The following is an 18662-nucleotide window of genomic DNA, read 5'->3' as shown; positions in this document are numbered from 1 at the left end:
ATAATAAACGATCTCCTAGTAAAAGATCCTCTCGGAATGAGTGATCACAGTATGGTTGAATTTGTAATACAGATTGAGGGTGAGGAAGTAGTGTCTCAAACGAGCGTACTATGCTTAAACAAAGGGGACTACAGTGGGATGAGGGCAGAGTTGGCTAAAGTAGACTGGAAACACAGACTAAACGGTGGCACAATTGAGGAACAGTGGAGGACTTTTAAGGAGCTCTTTCATAGTGCTCAACAAAAATATATTCCAGTGAAAAAGAAGGACGGTAAGAGAAGGGATATACAGCCGTGGATAACCAAGGAAATAAAGGAGAGTATCAAATTAAAAACCAATGCGTATAAGGTGGCCAAGGTTAGTGGGAAACTAGAAGATTGAAAAAATTTTAAACGACAGCAAAAAATGACTAAGAAAGCAATAAAGAAAGGAAAGATAGATTATGAAAGTAAACTTGCGCAAAATATAAAAACAGATAGTAAAAGCTTTTACAGATATATAAAACGGAAAAGAGTGACTCAAGTAAATGTTGATCCCTTAGAAGATGAGAAGGGGGATTTAATAATGGGAAATGTGGAAATGGCTGAGACCTTAAACAATTATTTTGCTTCGGTCTTCACAGTGGAAGACACAAAAACCATGCCAAAAATTGCTGGTCATGGGACAATCACTATCACTAGCGGGGTAGTGCTGGACAGGCTAATGGGACTCAAGGTAGACAAGTCCCCTGGTCCTGATGAAATGCATCCCAGGGTATTAAAAGAGATGGCGGAAGTTATAGCAAATGCATTCGTTATAATCTACCAAAATTCTCTGGACTCTGGGGAGGTACCAGCGGATTGGAAAGCAGCTAATGTAATGCCTCTGTTTAAAAAAAAAAAAGTGGGCAGACAAAAGGCAGGTGACTATAGGCCGGTTAGTTTAACATCTGTAGTGGGGAAAATGCTTGAAGCTATCATTAAGGAAGAAATAGCAGGACATCTAGATAGGAATAGTGAAATCAAGCAGACGCAGCATGGATTCATGAAGGGGAAATCATGTTTAACTAATTTACTGGAATTCTTTGAGGATATAACGAGCATGGTGGATAGAGGTGTACCGATGGATGTGGTGTATTTAGATTTCCAAAAGGCATTCGATAAGGTGCCACACAAAAGGTTACTGCAGAAGATAAAGGTACGTGGAGTCGGAGGAAATGTATTGGCATGGATCGAGAATTGGCTGGCTAACAGAAAGCAGAGAGTCGAGATAAATGGATCCTTTTTCGGGTTGGAAATCGGTGGTTAGTGGTGTGCCACAGGGATCGGTGCTGGGACCACAACTGTTTACAATATGCATAGATGACCTGGAAGAGGGGACAGAGTGTAGTGTAACACAATTTGCAGATGACACAAAGATTAGTGGGAAAGTGGGTTGTGTAAAGGACACAGAGAGGCTGCAAAGAGATTTAGATAGGTTAAGCGAATGGGCTAAGGTCTGACAGATGGAATACAATGTCGGAAAATGTGAGGTCATCCACCTTTAGGGGGAGAAAAAAAACAATAAAAGAGAATATTATTTGAATGGGGGGAAATTACAACATGCTGCGGTGCAGAGGGACCTGGGGGTCCTTGTGCATAAATCCCAAAAAGTTAGTTTGCAGGTGCAGCAGGTAATCAGGAAGGCGAATGGAATGTTGTCCTTCATTGCGAGAGGGATGGAGTACAAAAGCAGGGAGGTCCTGCTGCAACTGTATAGGGTATTGGTGAGGCCGCACCTGGAGTACTGCGGGCAGTTTTGGTCACCTTAAGGAAGGATATACTAGCTTTGGAGGGGGTACAGAGACGATTCACGAGGCTGATTCCGGAGATGAGGGGGTTACCTTATGATGATAGATTGAGTAGACTGGGTCTTTACTCGTTGGAGTTCAGAAGGATGAGGGGTGATCTTATAGAAACATTTAAAATAATGAAAGGGATAGACAAGATAGAGGCAGAGAGGTTGTTTCCACTGGTCGGGGAGACTAGAACTAGGGGGCACAGCCTCAAAATACGGGGGAGCCAATTTAAAACCAAGTTGAGAAGGAATTTCTTCTCCCAGAGGGTTGTGAATCTGTGGAATTCTCTGCCCAAGGAAGCAGTTGAGGCTAGCTCATTGAATGTATTCAAATCACAGAGAGATAGATTTTTAACCAATGAGGGAATTGAGGGTTACGGGGAGCGGGCGGATAAGTGGAGCTGAGTCTACAGCCAGATCAACCATGATCTTGTTGAATGGTGGAGCAGGCTCGAGGGGCTAGATGGCCTACTCCTGTTCCTAATTCTTATGTTCTTATGTAAGAGGGATGTTACATACAGGCAATAATAAGAACTGGGTAAGTAATATGGTTGTCATAATCCAGAGGTGTTTCTTCTACACAAGTGAACAAAAAAAATAGTTTTTTATAGAAAGTACATGGAATGTGTACATTTTCTCAACCGTTTATAAAAATACTGATGGATGGCTCTTAATCTAAACTAAATATGCCCCGTCTGAGCATTTATTTGACTAAACCAATGAATTTCAATTTCTCTCGTGACTACATTTATATACTCTAAATTAAGAATTTAAAACTTAGCCAATCTACCATACTGGTCCATATTAATTCAAACGAGCTGATGGGATAACAAGACTTGCATTTATTTGCCTTTAATGTGGTGCTTCAGATACATCAAAAAAATAATGGCCAACAAGCTTAATGAGGAGATATTCGGAGGGGTGGCCAAGAGCTTTGCTAAAGAGGTGGGTTTTAACAATGGATTTAGAGGAGAGGGTGGTGGAGAGGCTCAGGTGGCTGGAGGCACAACTGCGAGTGGTGGAATTATGGGAGGGGGTGGAAGCGGGTGATAACATTGGAGATAGGTGGTATTTATGATGCAGAGAATATAGGGTAGGAAGAGATCCCAAATGGGTGGGCATTGGTGATTAGGGGGTGGAGTTTGTGACTGAGACCAAAAACAAAGATATTTAGTTGGAAGCAATTATGACTCATCCAAGACTGGATGTTGGACAAGCAGTCTAACAGCACAGAGGCAGTGAGGGGTTGAAATAGATGGTAGAGCGTTTGAGCTGTGTGTCATCAGCATATATGTGGAAGCTAACCCCATTCATGCAAAAAATGTCTCCAAAAGGCAGTATACCAATGGAAACAGATCAAGGATAGCTCTGGGTGAATGAGAAAGTGGGTTGAGGATAGATCCTTAGATTATTTGTGAAATGAATGCAGGGTGGAAAGGGAAGCCATTGTTAGTGATGATTTGGCTGTGGTCAGAAAGTTTAGGCTGGAACCAATTGAGGGCCATGCCACTCATCTGGACAGTGGCGGAGAGGCTGTGGAGAGAAATGGTGTGGTCAACTGTGTTGCAGGCTACAAAAAGATCAAGGAGGGATAATGCGCCATGGCCACAGTTAATGTAATTTTTGACTTTAAGGGCGTTTCGGTGCACAAAAACCCGACTGGAGGGATTCAGAGTTCCAGGAGATATGGGAGATGACTATTGAAGGGGTTTGGAGAGGAAATGGAGGTTCAGTTGGGGTTTATAAGGACAGAGGAGAAATGGGTGGGTATTTTGAAGAGAGGGAACATTTACGATATCAGCTGTTATGGAGGCAAAGAAGGGAAGCTGGGTAGTCAGCAGTTCAGTGGAGCTCGGTGAGGGCATGGGTGGAGGTGGGATAGAAACTAGAGAGGACTGATTGGCGAAGGTGTAGATTTGGATTAGTGGTCATGGAAAGGGGGGAAAAATAGAGACAGTTGAATGGTTTCTATCTTGGTGGCTAATAAATTCATGAGCTTAGATGTGAAGATGGGGAGGGCATGGAAGAGGAAATTGAAGAAGCAGTTGGTTGTGAAGAAAAGGGGTCTGGTTTTATTTTTGCTCTCCAGGTTGATCCTAGAATGATGATTTTGGGTAAAGAGAGTGAGGCACAGTGGGTCTTTATGTAGTTCAGCCAGATCTGCTGAACAGTTGTGCACCTCTTGGATTTAATGGTGTTTTGGACAATGAGAGCTTTATTCGCCAGGAGGGAATAAAGAGGTTAAAGAGGGAGAGTAAATTGAAGTGGATTAGACAAGTTTGTTCTGAGGGAGCTGGATGGTCGTGCACCAAGAAACAGACATGATGCAGTATGGATTGCTGCTTTGAGACAGCCAGCTGTAGCTGCAGCTGAGGATCCTGAATTAGAGTAAAAAGAAGCTATGAGCTTGTTGAAAAAGAATTAAGTCCCGGGCTAGCAGCGGGAGAAGAAGTCAGCGGAGGAGTAACAGCAAGTAGATTAGCAGTTGAGACAGTATGGCTGAGAATTGGGAGGTAACTAATGAGCAAGATCAAAAAAACAAGCATTTGACAAAAGGAGGAGAGAAGTACCAGTGCAGGAGAACATAAGAACATAAGAAATTGGAGCAGGAGTAGGCTACCTGGCCCCTTGAGCCTGCTCCGCCATTTAAAAGATCATGGCTGATCTGATCCTGGGCTGCCTGCTCTCCATAACCCTTCCCACCCTTATCGCTCAAACATCTGTCTATCTCCACCTTAAATATATTCAATGACCCAGCTTCCACAGCTCTCTGGGGCAGAGAATTCCACAGATTTCAATGTAGAAACAATGATTTAAAAAAAAAACTAATCATCTGTAAGGAGCTCCTGTGTGATAGAGAACTGACCACCATAGGCTAGTGATCAGACAAGGCTCATGATGATGCTGTACAAGCTTATATCAATTTCATGTTCATGCGATCTGAAGTTATTTTGCCAGCCTTATTGCAGCACTGCAATTTCAGTGGTAGATTAGTCTGGCAAAGTGGGTAAAGTAGTTCTTGGACATTCCCCCCCACCCCCGCCCCCAAAGCAGAGGTGCCATCCTTAAGATGATACTTTAATCTGATGCTCCATTTCCCTGATGGTTCAGGTGGGTGTTATAGATCCCAGGGCATTATTTGAAAAGCAGGGAGTTCTTCAGGTGTTCTGGCCAACATTCTGCCCTCAATCAATGCCACCAAAAAATTAATTGACTGATCATTCATTTCAGTGGCATTTGTAGGACGTTTGCTGGCACAGAATGACTGTTTCTGACACAGCAGCAATGATTCAAAAATGATTGATGGTGAAGTGCTTTGAGACATTTTCACATAGACACTTTGTAAATACCAGTATTTATTTCTCTGGAAGCACCTATTAGGCAGCTACATAGAACAATATATCCGGTTTCACCAAGGATTACTATCTTGATCAGACAGGTCAAGGTGATGAGAGCTTTTGGTGCTGCAGAGCTAGAGTCATCATGAATATGTAAACCTTAAAAGCCCCACTGCAATTTCTACACCACATTGATATTCACCTGTTTTAATGAGATTGAATAAATGAGGAAAAGTGTTCGATAACCTGCCTTTATTCTTTAAAGGTGGTCACCCTTATTTACAAAGCACATAATTTGATTCCATTTCCAACCAGATGCTGCTCGAGATTTCTTTAACTTCTGCGGCATTGCTCCAGTTGCATTTGATTTTTAGTTTGAAAAGTAATCATGTAGTTCAGAAGGTGGCCTTATGATTGGGGAACGATTACATGACCAAAATGCAATATCAATGTAGATTTTTTTTAAAGTGAGATCTGTATCGTTAAATATGTATTGCAGTTTGCTTTATAATGAATCAGTTTCTTCCTTTTCTATTTAAAATAGTGGATCAGATTTATCATCTGGCTTCACCAGCATCACCTCCAAATTATATGTATAACCCAATCAAGACACTGAAGACAAATACCATTGGGACCTTAAACATGTTGGGTAAGACGTTGTTTGATCTTTCATTACTTTTATTTATCATGCATTAAAATATATTTAATAGTTTGTTTTTAACCAAAGGGAAAATGTATTATTTTTATGATTAGATTGATTTCATAGAGTGCAGCAATAAAAAAAATTGTAAAGTTGACTTTGTTGCATTTGGCCAATGACAAAGTAGGTTGATATCAGTGTGGAATATCCTATTTGCTGCCAAAAATGTATAAAGATATAGAATATTTGAAGTATTCATTTCAAAATTGTATCAAATTTGTGTAAGCGAGAAATCCTTCTTGTCAAGCATAGTATGGAAACATTGCCCATTTAGCACTAAACTTTAGATTTCCAAAATAGAAGAACTATACATCAAGGTGCAATATTTTTTAAGATATTGTAATAAACTTCTGCAGTGGCTCAGCCAGTTTAGCTAAAGAGCTGAGTTATACACACCAAAACGGTCCCAGATTCATTCTCATCTTTCTGCTAATTAACTGATCTCGGCCATGGTGGAAGTAAGGGTGCTGCTGTTGACATACAAGCCCTTAATTAGGAATGAGGTAATCTGCCAGGTTCCTCTTTTGAGAATGTGCATTTATAGACATTGGCAAGGACCGGATGAAGCTCGAATATAATGCCTCCCAATGTCAAGTAGCCTGCCAACTGATTGTCAAAGCTCAAACATGAAATTCAATGCCTGACTGCTTAGGCAACCATCACCTATGGAGCTGTACTCCAGCAAGAACTTAATGACTTCAGAAAAGGTGGAGAGAGGGAAATTGGCCTGGAAACAAAAATGACAGCATATTTTAATTCTTAAAATCCTTTTTTTTAGCATTATCATACCGTTATACTTTTGATCTTAATCTGTAAAGTTAACTGCGTTTCCTAGTAAATCAAAATCTGTAGTGACCTCCCATATTAGTCATCGGATCATAGTGGTACAGCATAGAGGAAGGCCATTCGGTTCATTGTTCCTGTGCCGACTCTTTAAAAGAGTTATTCAATAAGTCCCACTATGCCGCTCTTTCCCAATAGCCCTGCAAATTTTTCCTTTTTGAAATATAGACCACAGTCCCAATAATAGTTATTCAGACCTCTAGGACTAGAAATTGGGGAGTGCTGGCCTGCTGCGCAGGAACAATCCCTGCACTGGAACATGTGAGCCCAAGATCCAATCAAAATTTGACTTCAGGCCTCATTTAAATTAGACCAGCGAGCTGCAGATGTCTGCAGTGCGACCCAGGCAGCTTGCTGGCAAAGCAGACATCAATTTCTGTGATGCCGACAGTGACCCTTAAATGATTTTCGAGACTGCTGTGAAACCAGGAGCAAGAGTGTTCTTGGCTCCACATTCAGGTAAGAATTTTTTAAGAAACTTATCTTTTTGATGATGGCTTCCAGTGGTCCTTCTCAGTTGGACATAAAATATCCCGTGACATTATTTCAAGTAAGAGCAAGAGAATCCTGGCCAATATTTATCCCTCAATCAACACCACTCAAGCAGATTAGTCATAATTTCATTTCTGTTTGTCAGATTTTGCTGTGCGCAAATTGGCAGCCATGTTTCCTATATTATAACAGAATGACACATCAAAAAAAATACTTCATTGTCTGTAAAGCACTTTGGGACATCCTGTGGGTCTTTTACTTGTAAAATAAAAATTGGACAATAGATTATATATGCCTTTCTGAATATAAAGAAGGAAAGCCAGTGGCAATCAACAATATTCTCTATTTTGATAATTGCCAAATTAAATAAAATGAACAAATGGGTTTCTGTTTTTCTGCAGGTTTAGCAAAGCGCGTTGGTGCACGTCTCCTATTAGCTTCCACTTCTGAGGTCTATGGAGGTAAGATCCAATGTATAGTTGCTCTTTCACTGTCTTTATAACGAGTAATCTTTACCTTTTTATGTAAAATGTATGTTTAATTCAATTCTGCAATATTCAAGGCTTTTGTCCTTCACACCTTTCACCAAGTCATTCGATAAGGTGTCATATAAAACGTTTTTGTCCAAGATGAGGGCTCATGGGGTAATATATTAGCATGGATAGAGAATTGGTTAACTGACAGAAAACAAAGAGTGGGGATAAACGGGTCATTTTCAGATTAGCAGACTGTAAATAGTGGGGTGCCGCAAGGATCACTGCTAGGGCCTCAGCTATATAAAATCTATATTCGTTACTTAAGTGAAGGGACCGAGTGTAATGTATCCAAGTTTGCTGACAATACAAAGCTAGGTGGGGGACGCAGAGGATATAGACCGATGAAGCGAGTGGGCAATTATGTGGCAGATGGAGTATAATGTGGAGAAATGTGAGGTTATTCACTTTGGTAGGAAGAATAGAAAAACACTTTTTTAAATAGTGAGAAACTATTAAATGTTGGTGTTCAGAGAGATTTAGGTGTTCGCGTACAAGAAACAGAAAGTTAGCATGCAGGTACAGCAAGCAATTAAGAAGGCAAATGGCATGTTGGCCTTTATTGCAAGGGGGTTGGAGTACAAGAGTAAGGAAGTCTTACTACAATTGTACAGGACTTTGGTGAGACTGCACCTGGAGTACTGTGCACAGTTTTGGTCTCCTTACCTGAGGAAGGATAAACTTACCATAGTGGCGGTGCAACGAAGGTTCACCAGATTGATTCCTGGGATGAGAGGGTTGTCCTATGAGGAAAGATTGAGCAGATTGGGCCTATACTCTCTGGAGTTTAGAAGAATGAGAGGTGATCTCATTGAAACATATAAAATTCTGAGGGGGCATGACAGGGTACATGCTGAGAGGTAGTTTCTCCTGGCTGGAGACTCTAGAACTAGGGGGCATAGTCTCAGGATAAGTGGTTGGCCATTTAAGACTAAGATGAGGAGGAATTTCTTCACTTAGAAGGTTGTGAATCTTTGGAATTCTCTACCTCAAAGGGCTGTGGATGGTGAATCGTTGAGTATATTTAAGGCTGAGATTTTGGACTCTGGAGGAATCAAGGGATTATGGGGATTGGGCGAGAAAGTGGAGTTGAGGTCGAAGATCAGCCGTGATCATATTGAATGGCAGAGCAAGCTCGAGGGGTCGTTTGGCCTTCTCCTACTCCTGCTCCTAATTCTTATGTTCTTAAGTAACGCTATACTCAGTGTATGAAGCACAAGTGTTGTTCAGTAGTATCAGAATGCCATGTCGTGCAGTCATGGATATACTCATCCAATAATACTTTAATCTTAATGGAGAATTCAATTGTTATGAATCGTCTGCTAATCCTAAATATTAAAGAAAGATACCTGTACACTGGTCAGCATCTCTCAGTCCCCTCATTTTACCCTGTTTTGTGCATTACGATTGTTGGTCAGAGGAAGTCTAAGTAGAGATTTTCTATCAACTGTAGCACCTTACCATGATGTGCATGGAGATAGTGGATTATGAGCAGCACTTTCATTTATGATGTCATGTGCTGGAATTAACATGACCATCTCACATATTTGGTGTCATTTTCACTTTTTCTGCTGCTGGCATCAGTCTCCTTGCCGTTTGCTCTCTTGTGTGAGGCACTTCTGTCCAAATTCAGGCTGTTTTTGGTCTGTTGGTCCAAAGGTTTATTTAAGTTTGCTGGAATCTCTGCTCAAAGATACTTTGCAAAATCCGTAGAAATCTCTAGGAGTACTGTGGACCTTTACGATTTTACGGGAAAGTATTAGATTGGACAGGTGCAGGAAGCTGGGAAAAGAATATTGTCAAACTTGACATTTTAAATGCATGACCATTCTCTATATCTACATATTAAAATTCAGAATAAGTAAATGTCACAGACATTGCAGGCAGAAAATCCCTCGAGTCTCAGTGCCAGGATTGCACAGACTGTTTACCCAGTGGGCTGTGCTGCTGTCAGTGGAGCTGCTTGATTGTAGTTCAGCCTCATTAGAGATCGAAAAATTCTGTAGCTGAGAAGCAAAGAAAATCTTTCTAGGCAAGTAAGAAGCAGGTACACTTCAGACCTCACTTCTTAGACTTTTACAGCAGTTAACTTGTTTTGGGAGTAACAACATTAATTTTGGTCTTTTTGTTTGCTACATTTTTTTTTAAAATTTAGTCTTATTTTACATGTTTGTTTGTTCCTTACCTTTCATTACCTCCTTTGAGCACTCTAAACCACTATGATGGCATTCCCCTGGGAACTCCTCTTGCCAACTGGGAACTGGAAGACAAGAAGATATTCTAAAGGAATGTACTGAAGCATGTCCGCTGAGGCCATTTGTGCCCCAACCACTGTTGTCCTGAGAAAATGAGTCTCTAGATTCTGTCAGTTACTTGGGTATGTCTGAGGTCATCTTTCTCCACTGTCAAGGTTACATTCTCAGGACTTTACTAACTTTTTTTGTATTTATTCATGGGATGTGGGCTTTGCTGGCAAGGGCAGCATTTATTGCCCATCCCTAATTGCTTTTGAGAGGGTGGTCGTGAGCTGCCGCCTTGAACCGCTGCAGTCAGTGCCGTGAAGGTGCTCCTACAGTGCTGTTAGGTAGGGAATATGAGGATTTTGGCGCACCAACGATGAAAAATGGTGTGTGACTTGGAGGGGAACTTGGAGGTGATGGTGTTCCCTGCTGCCCTTATCATTCTAGGTAGATTTGGAAAGTGCTGTCGAAGAACCCTTGGCGAGTTGCTGCAATGCATCTTGCATATGGTACACACTGCAGACATGGTTGGCGGGTGTGGATGGAGTGAATGTTTAAGGTAGTGGATGGGGCTGCCAATCACATTGGTTGCTTTAGCCTGGATAGTATTGAGCTTCTTAAGTGTTATTGGAGCTGCACTCATCCAGGCAAGTGGAGAGTATTTCAGAACACTCCTGACTTGTGCCTTATAGATGGTGGAAAGGCTTTGGGGAGTCAGGAGGTGAGTCACTCGTCGCAGAATAGCCAGCCTCTGACCTGCCCTTGTAGCCACAATATTTATGAGGCTGGCCTAGTTGAGTTTCTGGTCAATGGTGACGCCCTAAATGTTGGTGGTGGGGGATTTGACAATGGTAATGCCATTGAATATTAAGGGGGAGATGGTTAGACTGTCTCTCTTTGGAGATAGTCATTGTCTGGCATTTGTGTGGTGTGAATGTTACTTGCCGCTTATCAGCCTAAGCCTGACTGTTGCCCAGGTCTTGCTGCATGTGGGCATGGACTGCTTCATTATCTGAGGAGTTGTGAACAGAACTGAACACTGCATCAGCAAACATCCCCACTTCTGACCTTATGATGGAGGGAAGATCATTGATGAAGCAGCTAAAGATAGTTGGGCCTAGGATACTGCCCTGAGGAACTCTTGCAACAATATCTTCTGTCATCTGACTTGCAAATATCATCTAGAACTGAGATAATTCTTCCAGTGAAAGTCACTGTTGCCTTCTATGCAACTGCCTTCTTTCAAACAGCCAATCAATGCTGCACCACTACAAACATCTGAAGCCTTGTTTACCAGACCAAATGGTTTCACTTTTTGAAATGCTTTCTGCCAACAGCAGGAGAAGGCTTTGCACTGCTTTTAAGATGGTTGGATTCCCAAGAGGGCAGGGCCTCATTGGTGAGTTGTGAAGCCTTCCCGTCATCTTTCATTCATGGTATAGCTTTTATAAATAAAGGATTCCATTCAATCAACTTACAAATTGTATGTGAAGTCTACATCATATTGTGGAGGTGGATGCTAGATATTTGTGATTTGTCTGAGTATTTTTCTTGTGCCAGTCTACATTGCCAGCATTATTTAACAGTAAATCAAAATGAGTTGGATAGATCCATGGGACCAATGATACACTCTTGTGGCCTGTGATGCCAGCATAAAACCAATCAACTGCAACTTACTACAATAACTTGTATTTATAGAGCGCCTTTAACATAGTAAAACATCCCACGGCACTTAACAGGAGTATTATAAGACAAATAATTTGCCACATAAGGAGAAATTAGGGAGTGTTGTGGGGCTGGAGGAGATTACAGAGATAGGGAGGAGCAAGGCCATGGGGGGGATTTGAAAACAAGGATGAGAATTTTGAAATCAATGCGTTGATTAACCGGGAGCCAGTGTAGGTCAACGAGCACAGGAGTGATGGATTAATGGGACTTGGAACGAGTTTGGACATGGGCAGACAAATTTTGGATGACCAAGTTTATGTAGGGTAGAATGTGGGAGGCCAGCCACGAGTTTGTTGGAATAGTCAAGTCTAGAGGTAACAAGACATGGTTCAGAGTTTCAGTAGCAGATAAGCTGAGGCAAGGGCGGAGACGGGCAGTCTTACGGAGGTGACAGTAGGTCTTAGTTATGCCATGGATATGTGGTCGGAAGCTCATTTCAGGTTCATATATGACACAGGTTGCAAACAGTGTGGTTCAACCACAGACAGATATTAGGGAAAGGGATGGAATCAGTGGCTAGGGAATGAAGTTTGTGGCGGGGACCGAAAACAATGACTTCTGTCTTCCCAATATTTAATTGGAGAAAATTTCTGATGATCCAGAACTGGTGTCGGACAAACAGTCTGACAATTTAGAGACCATAGAGCTGGGTGTTATCAGCGTACATGTGAAAACTGACGCTGTATTTTTCGATGATGTCACAAAGGAGCAGTATGTAGGTAAGAAATTGGAGGGGACCAAGGATGGATCATTGGGGGACACCAGAGGTAACGATGCGGGAGCTGGAAAAGAAGCCATTGCAGATGATTCAGGGCTAGGGCAGGGGGGAATCTTAGAGGAAGTTTGGCCCGGTGGACTAGGGGAAGGAAGGGAAGGGGCAGAGGCAGCTGAACGGATAGTCTCAATCTTGAAGTCCATGAATTCCTCACACTATTTGATGAGTGTTGTGGGAAAAATAATCACTCAAGTCTACTGAGTTCAACAAGTAAAGAGTTTATTCAAGCACATTCAAGGGAGTGATCCTCAGTTGCCTGAGATACCACACTCAACAACAGAGTTTGTAGCATACTTTTATAATACACAAGTTACTGTAATTTGGATTGTTTTGCAACAGTCATAAATCAGTAAACACTGTTTCAACACTTATACTACATCAATGGAGTTATTCAAGTCTGGCAGGTGGTCCCCTGTTATCTTAACTCCTTCTAGCCTGGGTCTTCCGTTCCCATGGCACCCTGTCTGGCCTTCATTTTCCTTATCTTGTTCTGAACATAACAATGAGTAATTTTCCCAAACTTCTAAATAACACTTTATTTTTCCAAGCTTATAAATAAACTAGCTGTCTCTAAATATACCTGTGGTCAAGTATCCCAGCATGCCGTGGTGAAGAACTATTACCATCTACAGCATTTATTTCAAAGATATACTTTGTCATGTATCCTACATGACTACTATTTGTACTATCACAAGGTGTGCCACTAGAGGGCACAGCAGTGGAAGACTTGTAGGTTACCTGTACAGGTGTGCCTGGTCTAGTATAAAAGGCAGGCCACCAGGTGTGATCCTCTGGAATTATCAATAAAGAACTAAGGTCACTACAGTTCAAATACAACACATTGCCTCGTGGAGTCATTATCAGAGCATCCAAGGACAAAACAATTGGAGAGATTACGGACTTTCATGTGAAAGTGGCTACCCTTGGTACATTGCAGAAGTTCGCCGATGGTGATGATTGGGACGCCTTTGTGGAGCGGCTCGACCATTTCTTCACAGCAAACGACCTGGCAGGAGACAACCCGGCCACACTGGCTGGCAAGCGCAGAGCTATCCTGCCAACCAGTTGTGGGCGCACCGTCTAGTCCCTCATCAGGGACTTGCTGGCACCAGCAAAGACAACGACCAATACGTACGAGGAGCTCGTAACACTGATCCATGAGCAACTCAAGCCCAAGGAGAGCATCCTCACAGCCAGACACCGATTCTACACCCACCGACGACCCGAAGGCCAGGAAATCACGAAATACGCTGCAGACCTCAGGAGGCTGGCGGCACCGTGTGATTTCTGCGACCACCTCAACGAAGCGCTGTGGGACATTTTTGTCATTGGAATCGGCCATGAGGGCCGCCTTCATAAGCTACTGTCAGCGGCTACCACAGTCACACTGCAGAAGGCCATCTCTGTGAGCCAGGCATTCATAACCTCGACCTGCGGCTCTAGGCAGATGACTCGCCCTCAGGACTCAAACCCGGCAAGTACTGTGCACAGAGTGGCGCCTTTTAGAGGCTGGACTGTAGAATGCGAACTTTCTCGCAAGAGAGCACAGGACCCCGAGTCCCTTAACTCAGAGTCCGCCAAGGGGGGCTAATCGAGTAGCTCCATGCTGGTGTTGTGGAGGGAATCACAGGGCTCTCATCAGTGCCGTTTTAAAGACTATGTATGCAAAGGCTGCAGCACAAAGGGCCACCTCCAGTGAATGTGTAAGAGAAATACGACTCACTGTGTCAATGAATCCAGTGTGGATTATGAAACGATAGGCAGAGAGGCAGCTTAGCTACACGACGAGGTATATAGCATGTTTACCTGCAGCAGCATGTTTATCTGCACCACCGAGTGTTCCCTGTTGAGGATGGAAGTCGAGATAGATGGCGTTCCAGTCTTCATGGAAGTGGACACGGAGGTGAGCCAGTCAGTAATGAATCAAGAAGTCTTTGAGAAGCTATGGGACAATCAAGTTGAACGACCCAAGTTGGTTCCGGTTCAGGCAAAGCTGCGCACCTACACCGATGAACTTATCCCAGTCGTTGGTAGTGCGGATGTTAAGGTACTCCATGATGGAGCGGTGCACAAGTTACCTCTGTGGATTGTTGCAGGTGATGGACCAACTCTACTCTGAAAAAGGTGGATGGAGAAGACCCATTGGAAGTGGGAAAACTTCACCCCTCCAACGATTGATGTCCTCTGCGCTCAGAGGCAAAGCAAGCCCTCACCTGAGGTTGGATTCGGCACCAGATAGCAGACCAGCACAGCACCCAAGGCACAAACCGCCCAGCATGACTGCGTGGAGATGATCCAGTTGGGACGACCCGAGCGCACCTTCCAGGCTCCAGTGGCAGAACTCCGGAGAAAGAAAATCGGATCCAGAGGCGACTTCCCAACTTCGGAGGCTGATCCCGGGGAGAACAGGATCACCACAGTCGACATCGTAGATGGAGGAAAGATGGCGCCCAAACCACGAGGTGATGCGCTGAAGAAAAAGATGGCGGCGGCTAGACCACGAGGTGCAGCGCTGATGGAGCAACACGTGGCACCAAATGGAGAAGAGGGTTGGGGTAAAGAAAGCAAGGCTCGCTTAAAGGAGGCCTGCAACCCACCACACTTCAAGGGATAGTTCCACATACTCAAGTGATGTAATAGCAACTGTGAGTTAGAGATAAAATGTGTAACTGATGATCAGAGTTGTGTACATGCAAACAGCAAGGAAAGGTCGCACGATTGTGATTGGAGCTTAGAATGTACACAATAAGTAATGAAACGTTGTGCGATGTAGGATTTCAACTGCACACAAGCCAATGCAGCGGGCAAACACCCACCGGGAGCACACGGGTCCAGTGAGCTACCCAACGCTGTAGTCTGCGTCCCTGGGATCAGAGTTATGCACCATGGAATGTGGCCGCAAGCAGCCAATACATACAAGCTGCAGAGCAAGCGATCTCAGGAGGGCAACGGCACCGGTATCAATACCCTGCCCCTGATCGGTTCCGCATCTCGGGCACCCGATGGCACCAACCGCCATGAGCCTGAAAGAGCAAACTGTGCTAAGGCAGCCCCCAGACCCTATCGCCACCAAGGCGATACCCGGGAACGAAGGGTCATGCGCAACAATCCTCCCAAAGGGGACCGGGACCAGCCATGATCCCAAACCAAACAACGCCCAGGCTAGTGAGTCAGCAGTTCCCTGTTCACTGCTAGACGACAGCTCCTCGGAGCAGCAGCGACCCAGGGCGCAAAGGAAGGACAGGGAGGTCATAGGCATCTGTGAACCTGCCCGACGCTAGGAGCAACGGCAACAACCCCAAGAGCAGGAAATTTGAGCCAACCGGGTTCCCACTGCCAGCACTGGGCACCGCGCCGCTAGGAGCAACGGCAACAACCCCAAGAGCAGGAAATTTGAGCCAACCGGGTTCCCACTGCCAGCACTGGGCACCGCGCCGCCACCAGACTACCTGGACACCATCCAGCAGTTCTGGAACTAGCTTGTCCTTACGCACCGGTTACCGATCCCCAGTACGCATCGATAATGTATCTCACCAGTCTATTGTACTTGTCTCACAACTGAACCACAAATGTAATGCAAACTTGTATTTCTGGACTTTAATGTACATGAATGCAATGAGCCTCCATCATAATCTATATGTGGCAGGAGGAGAATGGAGTGGGCATGGGGACACACACAGCAACCACCAGCATTCTACTGCCAATGAAACACCAATCACACGCCCAAAATTGAAACGACCCGCCAAGGGTCAACCAGATAAAGCTAATCCCAGAGCACAGTCAATGAAGAGGCGATTAACCTGTGGAATTCCCTGCCACAGAGTGTTGTTGATGCCAGTTCATTGGATATATTCAAGAGGGAGTTAGATATGGCCCTTGCAGCTAAAGAGATCAAGGGGTAGAGAGAGAGAGCAGGAAAGGGGTACTGAGGGAATGATCATCTATGATCTTATTGAATGGCGGTGCAGGCTCAAAGGGCCGAATGGCCTACTCCTGCACCTATTTTCTATGTTTCTATGCACTAAAGGCTTGGGGGAAAGTGATGTCATGTATGCTACATGGCTACTGTTGGTACTATTAGAGGGCACAGCAGTAGGAGACTTGTAGGTTACCTGTACAGGTGTGTCTGGCCTAGTATAAAAGGCAGGCCACCAGGTGTGATCCTCACTCTGAAGTTATCAATAAAGGACTAAGGTCACTACAGTTCAAGTACAACACATTGCCTCGTGGAGTCATTATCCGAGCATCCAAGGACATAACACATTTTACTAACAATTCTAGCATTGCTATTATACTGTTAGCCTAGCTATTATAATGTTAGCCTAGCCCCACTTGTCCCACTTCAGTGAGGGTGGAGGAGACAGTGGAGAGGGGTTTACGAAGACGGTTAGCAGTGGAGAATAGAAGCCAGGGTTTATCTTTGCATTCCAGAATGATTCTAGAGTTGTGAGTAATTTTAGCAGACGCGAGCAGGACATGATAATACTTTGTGGTACAGTCAGATCTGGCGGCGAATGGCTAAACCAGTTGTCCACCATATCAGTTCAAGTCTGTAAACAAAAGTGAGACTCGTGCCTTTAATAAAGATTAAACCGATCCAATTAATGGCAAACTGAAATAAAGATTCTGCTGCTTGGACAGATCTGAAAGTCTCTGTTCTACAGCCCCTCCAAAAAGTCTTCAAAATGTTAGTGGTGTGTTGCATGCTACACAATGTTGCTATCAGAAGAGTCACCATGCAGGAAGTGGAAGAGAAGGTCCCCGATGAGAACAATAACAATGATCTCGAGCTGCAGCCAGGAAGACGAATCTGGGAATTTAATTAAATGTCAAAGTTGCCCCAACAAAAGCATTGCTGTATACTCATTCCCAATGAACTAGCTCTCCAAGCAGTATGCTCACCATTATCCCAGTAAAAATGAATTCTCAGAGCAAAGTGAGAATGTACATTAAGTTATTGCCCCAACAGTAATTGTTCTATAAATTAGTACTTTTTCCTTGGTGCTCACCTTTTATGGTGCTCGCCTTGTATGTGGAACGTATCCTGCTGTCTAAGTTAGAACTCCTTGTAGGTGCTAATCAAAATGAATGAAGATAATGGAATGGATTGCTGATGAACGTCACTGGTCCTTAGAGCAGGGCAACCTTTTATCGCAGTTGATACTGTAGTGGCTGTTAGGATTTATCGTCATTGTGGCTCAGCATGGGTAAATACTTTGCTCATTTTCACTCCTGTGCTTCACTTGATGCTCTGTCCTCAAAGTTTAAACCTAATTCCCCCAAGAGTCGTTCTACCTCTGTTGATGCGTGCTGCACGTGCAATAAGTGACGCTTGGTTGTGAGATGGTAGGTTGGGCTACAGCTGGCTCTTTCAGAACGTGATAGAAAGGTAAGATGAGTAAATATTACAGCAGAATACACATACACTCTCTGTAACAAATGTGACTTGCCAATATGTGGTTTGACGTGGCGCTATGGTCAATGCTAAGCTAGTGAATGACAGAGTGCCTGTATGTGTGAAAGATTGGGGACAGTTAGAATAAGTGTGATACTGTCCTACTTGACCCCTGCTGATTGACTGCACATTCTGGCTGCATTATTTCAAGGTAATTTATTTATGCTTAGTTGAGGGCATCAGGTTGAATGGTACGTGCCTGTGCTGTTTCCCAAGTCTGATTGAAAGTTATTTTGGTCCCCATTACCAAATAGTGTAGCTCCTTTGACTTTCTTGATGCTGTCTGGGTCATTCATAAGAACTTAAGTCCAGGAGAGAGTTGCTTGTTAGGTATATGTGTGAACTTAGCCATGATTTTTATAAAATATTATAGTTATTTATTATGCTATTTTTAATTAAAAAGCTACTTTTTTTTTTAAATTTAAAGATCCAGAAGTTCACCCACAACGTGAAGATTACTGGGGCCATGTAAATCCTATTGGTCCAAGAGCCTGCTATGATGAGGGGAAAAGAGTAGCTGAAACTATGTGTTATGCCTACATGAAGCAGGTTAGTTCATACTTCAGATATACGTTAGCTGACCAGGAAACTAGGTTGTTACGAATATGTTACATTTTGAACTGGGCAGTACATTTTAAGAGTAGTAACTTTTTTTAAACAAATAAGTATACGTATAACACTGCGATAATTTGGGAGTTCTTAGTTTGTATGAGTAGATTTTTATCCTTATTTAACATATTTGG

At 43.4% G+C, this 18662-nt stretch overlaps 1 protein-coding gene across 3 annotated transcripts in view; it reads left to right on the top strand.

Moving 5' to 3' along the window:
• uxs1 (UDP-glucuronate decarboxylase 1) overlaps positions 1-18662 on the top strand; it is a 142902-nt gene that overhangs the window by 70708 nt on the left and 53532 nt on the right. For all 3 annotated transcript variants that reach the window (XM_070892116.1, XM_070892115.1, XM_070892118.1), the window contains 3 exons: positions 5698-5802; positions 7590-7649; positions 18347-18468. In XM_070892116.1, coding sequence (XP_070748217.1) covers positions 5698-5802; positions 7590-7649; positions 18347-18468 — 287 coding nt within the window. The remainder of the gene's footprint in view (positions 1-5697; positions 5803-7589; positions 7650-18346; positions 18469-18662) is intronic.

The sequence above is a fragment of the Pristiophorus japonicus genome, chromosome 10 (assembly GCF_044704955.1).
Source record: "Pristiophorus japonicus isolate sPriJap1 chromosome 10, sPriJap1.hap1, whole genome shotgun sequence".
Taxonomy (NCBI): Eukaryota; Metazoa; Chordata; class Chondrichthyes; family Pristiophoridae; genus Pristiophorus; species Pristiophorus japonicus.
Note: the sequence above shows the minus strand (reverse complement) of the source record. Positions and strands in the feature narration are given on the sequence as shown.